The following is a 9,724-nucleotide window of genomic DNA, read 5'->3' as shown; positions in this document are numbered from 1 at the left end:
AACAGAAATCCAATCAGAAATCAAGTGGAAATACAAATGCCCTTACTGCTGTTGCATCTAAGAGTCTGAAAAACACGCTTACCTCCTCTCCTTCCACGACTGCTCCTGCCACGGATTTGCCAGGTCCCCTTGCTCCTCAACAGCTGGTCGTGCCTGTGAACATAGGTTCCTGGTATGGGAAGGCTATCCTAGACACTGGTGCAAGCTGCACCCTATTACATGAATACCTGTGGTCCGATGTGATGAAGTCCAAAGCACTTAACCCATGGACACAGGGTTCTTTGTACCTAGCAAATGGAGAGCTTGTAACACCACTTGGCTGGATGGATCTAGATCTTGGTGTTCATGGAAACGTGACTGACCTGTCAGTAGCTGTCCTTCCATCTGTGGCACTGGCATACGGAATTGTCCTGGGACTAGACTTCATATACCATAGCCAAATACAGTTGAATGTCTCAGACAACTCTTTCACGTTCAAAGCCAATCCATCCGCTGTCTTCTTCTTCCAACCCGGAAGTGCACTACTCTCTACATTGTCCCCACAGTACCGGACACTACACACACACCACGTGTCGCTCATCAGTTCCATTCCACCTCCTCTGCTGTCCTTGCAGCCACAACGCTTAAGCGTACAGGACTACATTGAGCGAGCAGTGTCAGCCGCTCAAATACCAGACAATGGGAAACAACAGTTGTGTGACTTACTACTGAGCAACCCTGATGTGTGCACTCACCGCATTGGGAAAACAGAGGTACTAAGACACGTCATCCACACTACCACCAACGTTGCTGTCAAACAAAAGCCATACCGCATGTCTCCCATCAAACAGGCCATCGTGAAGGACCATGTCCAAGAGATGTTGGCACAAGGCATCATCGAGCCATCACATTCTGGCTGGTCCTCCCCAGTTGTTCTGGTGCCTAAAAAGGATGGTGGTCATAGATTCTGCGTCGACTACCGACGGCTGAATAAGTTGACAGAGAGTGATGTTTTTCCGCTACCCAACATTGCAGAGATTCTGGAGTCTTTGGCCGGATCGACAATCTTCTCTACCATTGATCTCAACTCTGGATACTGGCAAGTAGCCATGAGCAAGGAAAGCAAACCCATGACTGCTTTCATCACTCCATCTGGCTTGTATGAGTTCAAGGTAATGCCCTTCGGACTCAAGAACGCTCCTGCCACGTTCCAAAGGTTGATGGCTACTGTATTGGAGAGACTGAATGGGAAATGCTGCCTCGTTTATCTTGACGACATTTTATGCTTCTCAAACTCAGTCTCCCAACACTTCTCCGACCTCCAGGATGTCTTTGACTGTCTGTTCCGTGCTGGCCTGACGGTGAACCTCAAGAAGAGCCACTTCTGCCTGTCTGAGGTTAAATTCCTTGGACACATTGTGAATGCTGCTGGTGTCACTGCCGATCCGGACAAAGTGACCGCAATCATGAATTACCCGGTGCCCCAAAACCTTAAAGGGGTAGTCCGGTGTGAAATGGTTTACGTTGTGTCAATATGTGATGCTGAGCGCTGACGTTTGCCTCATACCTCGCATCCAAAGGTCCCCTGCATTCCGAAATCCGAGTGGTAGGCGGGACCCCGCGAGCTAGGTGAAATGCAGCTTCTGTTGGGAGGTCCTGGCACCTGTGTTAGCCATGGGGCTAAATCGTTACTTTATACCCGTTTACGAGGCTCAAAGTTGCAAAAATGTTAATCCCGTAGTGTCGGGTGGTTGTTGACATGTAAATCCAGGCACTGAGAAGTTTGATAGTGCACCGTTGGTTTAACTACAATTACGTTTTTGAAGGCTGCGCCTCGGAGGACTCTGCCGGGCGCCGCCATCTTTTTTTCTAGTCGCGATAAGTCTATCGCCGAGCCAAACCGACAGTAAACAATAGGCCATGTGATACATCACGTGGTTATTGGACTGCAGTCGGAGACCGTCTAACTGACTTCAGCTTCAGCGACAAAATATTACTCATATTACTAGTAATTAGTCTACTTATAGGTTAGGGTTTTTTTTTTAACAATGGGTGTTTTGTAGCCAACAACGCACTAGCATGCTGCGTTTGGATACCGGAAAAGCACAGTGAAACCAAAGAGTAGCGTTTCTGATCTTCCTTGAGAAGATGGAAACAAGTACCGGTAGACTTTCCAAAATACATTTCTTGGGCCCACTTAAAATATGCAATTATCAATGTGTATATGACGACGTAGAATAAAAAAATAGTCATAGAATAAATAAATACATAAATTTCAACAAAAATATTTTCACCGATCAGTGACGTCACATCATTGTTGGCGGAAGAAGACGCGCACGCTGAACTCGGGGACAGAAGAGAAGAAGCACAGGACCGCGGTTTCACCTGACAATGAAGACTTCAAGAGTTGTAGACAAAATGGTCCGCACTTGTGTTTATCCAGGATGCTGCAAGGAGATGAGGCATTATGTACCTGAAAGTTTTCACAGGATACCGTTTCACGACGACGTCTATAAGCTGTGGCTTGCTGTGTTGCAAATTGATGTAAACACGCCTATCCCCATACTGAAAGAGCAGGATAATCGCGTGTGTAGTGCACATTTTGACCCAGATGACTTCGTCCCTGACAAAGGCCCTAACCCAAGGAAAAAAACACGCCTGAGGAGAGGTGCCATACCAAAAACGGCGCAACTTGAACCAGAGGTAAGAAATTAGTTTGTTAGAATATTGTGTGGACCTCCACATTACTCCTATCATGTTGAAATGAACGCTGTGTTAGCCAACACGCCGCGTAGCTTTGTATTCTCATAACTACGGTAACAGCCCACTGGCAGACAAGACCACATGTTATGCTTGGCCCTGAAGGTAATGTTTGAAATGGAACGTTTTGCTCTAGTAAAATGTATTCTCTTCGAGGGAAATGGTAGGCCTAATTACCGAAACGAGCTCTGAGTCACATTCGGTTTCTCAAGATGCATAACTGAAGACTTGCAAAACCCTGTATGTGTATTTTCAGAAAATAATCTGAATTCATTTTTATTTAATACATAGCTATCAAGATTGAATATTTTTTAATTTAGGTAATATAACTATTTATTATCAAGTACATAAATGTAAACCAAACCAACAACGGGGTTCTTTAAAAATACAAGTGCATGTCTTCAGAAATAGAGTTTAGGGGTTTTGCATCTGAACTCTGATGTTACAAACCCACTTTTTCCAAAATTACAGAAGTGGGGTCACTCCAGGTTGATTGCAAATCATATGTAGGCTATTATGTGTAGGCTATTGCGGTGTACACCAGAATGTTGATTAAAATGTCCCATGAAAGTGTAATTAATTCCAATCAAATGTATGTATTTTAGGTTTACCCCACGGAAATGGCTGCTTCCCTCCAGTCCACCCCTAAAAAATGCCAAGATCAGCGAAGGTCCGTCGGTTCTTCTGGCCTCAGATTTACGCTGTCAAGCCCAGTGCCCACTGTAAAGCCACGAAATAGGCCCTCATCTTCAGGCCTGTACATCGCACGGCCTGCATCATGGCAAGGCCCAAAGGTAAGCAACACATGGTGTTGACAGTATGCCAATCTTCAGATTTTTCTGTGTCACAATATAACTAATATCTATGTTTATTTTATTTTTTTCTTGTACTTTCCAGGAAAGGATAGACCGTTCTTCTCCCTCCGTATCTACTCACTTGTTGGAACCCGGCAGTGTCACACAATATGTAAGTTCCATTTTGTTGGTTGAGATGGCTAATGCAACGTTTTTAGTGTGATGAAGCGGTCTGCACACTGTGTATTAACTCCAAAAATACTTTATTTCATTTAAACATATGGCAACGTTTCGATCCAACAGAGGGATCTTCCTCAGGCAAAAGGGAGGAAGATCCCTCTGTTGGATTGAAACGTTGCCATATGTTTAAATGAAATAAAGTATTTTTGGAGCTAATACACAGTGTGCAGACCGCTTCATCACACTACTTACTACCTTTTGTCTGGCACCTGGACAACTATATGTGTACCTTCAAACACTAATGCAACGTTTTTTCAACTAAACCATGCAATGACACATGATACACCTGTTATGTCTTTAACAGGAAGAAGTTGAGGACGTTGAATATGTATGTCATCAACAGGAAGAAGTTGAGGACGTTGAATATGTATGTCATCAACAGGAAGAAGTTGAGGACGGTGAATCTGTATGTCATCAACAGGAAGAAGTTGAGGACGGTGAAGCAGACACATCTGTGCATGACATGAGCCTTAGTTTTGGAGAAATAAGCTTAGACCTGGCAGATGAGAGTTTTGTGCCCACTGATGCCACTCCATCCAGCTCGGGATCTGGCTCTTCCACCCCAAATGGCAGCAACTCTGGATGGTCAGGAAGAAAGTGGGTGGTCGACGAGGCTAAACTGATGGAGCTTTTTCAAACATGCTCTCAGTGCGGCGTTGCCATTGAGGAGAAGCGGATAGCTACACGGGGCAGCCAGATAAGAATTCATTGGAGCTGTTTGAATGGGCACAGCGGGGAATGGGAATCATGCCCCGACCAGAGGAAACTGGCCCGCAACAACCTTTTGGTCTGTGCATCCACATTTTTCACTGGAGCCACATACTCCAACATCAGAGAGTGGGCCGAACTCATCAACTTGCAGCTACCCAGTAGAACACAGTTTTACGACATCCAGACAAAGTACCTCATCCCAGTGGTCAACCATGCCTACAAGGGACAACAAGAGAAGATTTTGGAGAGGATTACACAACTTTCTGCCTCTGGAAATAAACTGGAACTTTGTGGAGACGCACGATGCGACAGCCCGGGTAAGCTTTGATGTTCATGACTCGGTTTGCCTTTAAAACATATCTCAACTCTGTTGCTTTTCCTCATCCCTGTTGCCACAAGAGGCCACATCTGAGTGCCTGGTTCCTTATAACTATATGCCACTCTTCTTTTGCCTAAAACGTCTGATTCTTGTGGACTTTTGTTTTAAACATTGTTGTTAATCTATATTTTGAGCACACCGAGTAACTTGACCTGTATGAAGTTGTGCTATACAAATATAGTTATTATTATTGTTATGTAATCATAATACTTATAATTGTATTTACTATTGCTATTATTAATATTTGCTAAGCTCATATTCACATTTTTTTTTTTTATCTCAAAAAGGCTACAGCTGCAAATACTCCACTTACTCCTTCCAAGATGATGCCACTAAGGAAATCATCCACTTTGAACTAGTGCAGGTAAATAATTTCAGATGTTTTTGGTGGAATAATAGCAACATTTTCTTTCAATGACAAATATTGGTTCATGCTCATTATCTGTGAATTGACACAATTCCATTTTAACTTTGGTACAAGGTCACAGAGGCATCAAGTTCCGTGGCAATGGAGCCAATGGGCTTTCAGAGAGGCCTAAATCACCTTCTTTACCTTGGAGTGGATGTCGGGGTGATTGTGACTGACAGATCGCCATCTATAAGAAAAATGATGCGGGAAAGTTATGTGAACATCCGCCATGAATACGATCCATGGCATGTCAATAAGAGTATGTATCCGATTTCATGTATCTTCACTTTCCACTTGTTTGATGCCAGTTGTGGCTGGTTTCCTGGAAGCTCATGTCGTATTTGATCTCTTTCTAGGTCTAAAGAAGAAACTGGTGACCATCTCCAATAAGAAGGACAACCGCGAACTGCGTCCATGGGTGAGATCAATCACCAACCACTTGTACTGGGCATGCAGTTCCAGCCATGGTGATGGGCAGGTAACTATTTATGGAACATTAAAAAAAAAAAAAACAATGTCTGGAGTAAAAATGCACATTGTAAAGTAAGGACAAAGATATTATTAATAGTTTTTCTCAACACTGTACTCTCAAAAGCATACTCTTCTACTGCAAGGGTGGGGAACCTTTCCCATTTCAGAGGCCACTTGAAATTCATCTAAGGGTAGTAAAAGTACTCTGAGGGCCGTACTATGAAGACAAACCAGGATTTCCCACTGCACTTTAGGCCTATACTGAAGGCAGCCACCTTTTAAAAAAATAAAAGCCACCTTTTCTAGGTCCCCTGAATATAACTGAATCGTATTGCATATCTAATTTATCAGATTCCTTTACCAAATATATGACATTTCTTGTGAAGCTGCATAACACTAAGATCATATCGGGGGCGTGATAAAACTGCCACACGGGCCGCAAATGGCCCTGAAACCATGTGTTCCCCATACCTGTTCTAATGGTTGTATTTCACATGTTTTCAGGAGTGTGTGAGACGATGGCTGACCATTCTGAACCATATACGTGGGATACACAGATGGGAAGATAATGGACGCGAGTACACCTGCGCTCATCGACCACTGTCTGAGGATGAACAAGAGAAGAAACGGTGGCTTGAACATGATTTCTCCGCTTTTCGTGCCTTCAGAGAGGTGGCCCAGGACAAAAATCTCCTTCGAGACCTGCAGCAGATGGCTCTTTTCAAGCACACTGGTATGCCTTTTTTGAAGTATATATATATATTTTTCATTATTTTTATTATTTTACACACTGTTACACATTATGTATTACACATTATTACTACTAATTAACACTGTATTGTGGCCAGTAACTAGAAAAGGAATTAACATACCTGCAAACTCGTCACCTTTTGGTGACAGTCACCTTTTTCCCGTGAAATAGAAATAGAACCCCCGCTCTACACTGTCACCTTTTTTTCTTTGACGAGTTTGCAGGTCTGAATTAAACATTATGTTATTGCCATGTTTCTTCAAACATCCCACAATTGTTAGAATGTAAGTACACAGTTCTATAAAACTGTTTGCTTTGCTTTGTAAAACATCTGATTTGCTCTCATGTATTGATCAACATGTTTCAATTGATCATGTTTTGTAGGATCTATCGAAGTATACCATAACGTGACCCTGAAGTATGCTCCAAAGAGGCTTCATTTCACGTATGACTCAATGAGAGCCAGAACTCAGTTGGCCATCATGGACCATAACATGAACATTGGCAGGCAACAGGCGACAACACGTGAGGGTAAGGGAAGAGTCTTCCTCCAAATATAACTTCTTCACAGTGCAATGGTCTGAAAGCGATTAGGCCAAATATTTATGATGGTACAGCCAAAGCTACTGTACCATGTAACCTAGACAAATGTTCACACAGTGTACATTCAGTTCAGTAATAACTTAATATTCATACACCAAGTGCATTTTTGAACATAGAATGTAAACCGCTATTAAGACCAAGATACTCGAGGTAAAAGATAGCTGTGATGGCCTATATAAACAATAGGCACAACTGTGATGAAGCAGTGCTGCTTTTGCCAGGCAGCACGCATGCACAGTCAGTTTGATGGTTTCTGGCTAGAATTTTTTGACCACAATGCATCAATCTGGCAAAGTGTGCATCCGCTCTGCCTGGCAAAAGCAGCACTGCTTCATCACAAGCGTGCCCAGCCCAATGACTTATGTTTCCTTTTGTAATACTGGACAGGAAAACCTCGGTACAAATATGTGCACGACGCTGCAGTGGGTGGCCAAGCCAGCCTACGAAGTCACTTCGCAGCTGTTCAGGAACGACCTCATGGAGGACGTTCTTACATTGAGGGAATCAAAAAACCTTGCCCCTTGGCCCCGTCCTCCTCCTCGCCAAAGACGTTTACTTCAAAATATAGCACCTGTACCCAGGCCAGACCCAGCTGCGCTAGTGGCACAAAGACTGTCTCGATTTAAGAATCTGTGACCAGAGACTGTGTTTTTCAGAATCTTTTTGCCCCAGTTTGCACATATGGTTATTTAGTTGTTTTTTTGTTTAGTTTTGTTTTTCAGTATTGACACAATATGTTAAGCAAAGAGTTGTTTGGTCCAGTGTTGCATACAAAGGACCTTCAGTATCATTTACATTGTTTGCTTATAATTATTCTATTCCTTATTTCTAGTTAATTTAATGTGTGATCTACCTCTGTCTTAGCCTCCTCGCCAGAGGCGCCTGCTTGAAAAGATAGCTATACTGTTCAGGAAGCTGTGGCCTGAGAACGTTTTAAACTGTTTTATGTGGATTTTTTTACATTGTGCACAAATCGTTTTTCAGTGGATTTGTTTCTTTTCTCCAGGATTGATATTTTGTATTGTAGGCCTAATACATTTTGCACATAATTACTGTATTCATTATTTCTAGTTCATGTGTGATCTGATCTACCTCTGATTTAATCAGGCAATTAAACTGTTATTGACTATAATGAAAACAAACAAAATGTGTTGGTTTATAAAAGTCTTATTATTTAGAACATAAACAGGGATATTTTTGTTTTACATTTTCACACCAAAAGAGTTTTCTTTATGACAAACTATTTACACTATTTACAAAGTACAAAAACTTGAAAGTGAGTCAAATGATGCTGGTAGCCTCGTCAGCTTCCTGGAACCCATGGTAGGTGCCGGTGGGACACGGGTATTGCTTTCGAATGGCGTTTACAACGCAGCTGGGAAGGACCAGTCTCTGACGGCGTCCTAATTGCTGTCCCTGAAGTGCCCACTCCAAGAAGACGCGGTACGCGACCAGTCTGCACTGTCTGGGGGTGGGGGTGGAGAGACAAGGAAAGGTGTTTAGCGTTTCTTTACATGTATCAAAACAACAGCCATATGAGCAGAGGTGTCAAAAGTAAAAAATAAAAAAGAAACCATTTTCTTCACACACAAGTAACTTATCAGAGTAAACAGTAGCGATCAGCTAACTGCAACGATTGGATCAAGTTTGTGGTGGGTTCTTGATGAGTTTTCAGTGCTTTTTTGAGTAACAACAAAAACTATTCAATTGGTTACAATGCAGTAAATGGTGTAACAGCTATGTAATGCCATGTGCTACTAGTTTTGTAATTACGCCACAAAAGTACTTTTACTTTCGACACATGTGAGATTACTTACTTTGTGGATAAAGATCCATTTGGTCCCTCCGGCGTGGGTCTTTTCTTCCAGTTTACCTTTGGGACGTGGAAAAAAGCCTCCAAAACCCAAAGGTGCAGAAGCGACCTGAAACCTTCTCCCAAGGTAACACACGCAACACCTTCCGTGTGTCCGTGCAGAACGTCCCAGTCTTTGCAACAAAAGCATTCCTCTTCGGTGGGCATTTTGTCGCAGCTTTCGCAAGAGCACCACCAGCTACCTGTGGTACGAGGCTGTGCGGCGAGAGACTCTTGCTGTGCCGCAGCCTCCTCAGCTTGCGCTCTTTCTCCCTCTCTCTCTCTTCTTCTGCGGCGCTCGAGTAATTCTTCCTCGGTATACTCCGGTTCGAACATATAAGGACGCCCATCAAACTCGTCCTCATAATCTTCGAAATCCTCGTAATCGTCGAAAAAAGCCGCGTTGTCCGCCATTGTCGCTGATGTCTGCGGTCCTGTGCTTCTTCTCTTCTGTCCCCGAGTTCAGCGTGCGCGTCTTCTTCCGCCAACAATGATGTGACGTCACTGATCGGTGAAAATATTTTTGTTGAAATTTATGTATTTATTTATTCTATGACTATTTTTTTATTCTACGTCGTCATATACACATTGATAATTGCATATTTTAAGTGGGCCCAAGAAATGTATTTTGGAAAGTCTACCGGTACTTGTTTCCATCTTCTCAAGGAAGATCAGAAACGCCACTCTTTGGTTTCACGGTGCTTTTCCGGTATCCAAACGCAGAATGCTAGCGCGTTGTTGGCTACAAAACACCCATTGTAAAAAAAAAAAAAAC

At 42.9% G+C, this 9,724-nt stretch overlaps 1 protein-coding gene across 1 annotated transcript; it reads right to left on the bottom strand.

Moving 5' to 3' along the window:
* Window positions 1–8,291: 8,291 nt before the first annotated feature.
* LOC134454976 (P2X purinoceptor 7-like) lies at window positions 8,292–9,417 on the bottom strand. Its single transcript, XM_063206054.1, has 2 exons — window positions 8,915–9,417; window positions 8,292–8,562 (listed from the first exon to the last, which is right to left on the bottom strand). Exons 1-2 carry the CDS (start codon window positions 9,361–9,363, stop codon window positions 8,379–8,381), a joined length of 633 nt encoding a protein of 210 aa, XP_063062124.1. The 5' UTR covers window positions 9,364–9,417; the 3' UTR covers window positions 8,292–8,378.
* Window positions 9,418–9,724: the final 307 nt, after the last annotated feature.

The sequence above is a fragment of the Engraulis encrasicolus genome, chromosome 9 (assembly GCF_034702125.1).
Source record: "Engraulis encrasicolus isolate BLACKSEA-1 chromosome 9, IST_EnEncr_1.0, whole genome shotgun sequence".
In the NCBI taxonomy this organism is placed as follows: domain Eukaryota; kingdom Metazoa; phylum Chordata; class Actinopteri; order Clupeiformes; family Engraulidae; genus Engraulis; species Engraulis encrasicolus.
This window is presented reverse-complemented; position numbering and strand designations above follow the sequence as displayed.

Bases quoted from the DNA above. Each gene is read 5' to 3' on its own strand.
- LOC134454976 (XM_063206054.1), bottom strand. From the start codon at position 9,363: ATGGCGGACAACGCGGCTTTTTTCGACGATTACGAGGATTTCGAAGAT. The intron at 8,563-8,914 runs GTAAGTAATCTC...CCCCACCCCCAG, and splicing joins AATGGATCTTTATCCACAAA to ACAGTGCAGACTGGTCGCGT.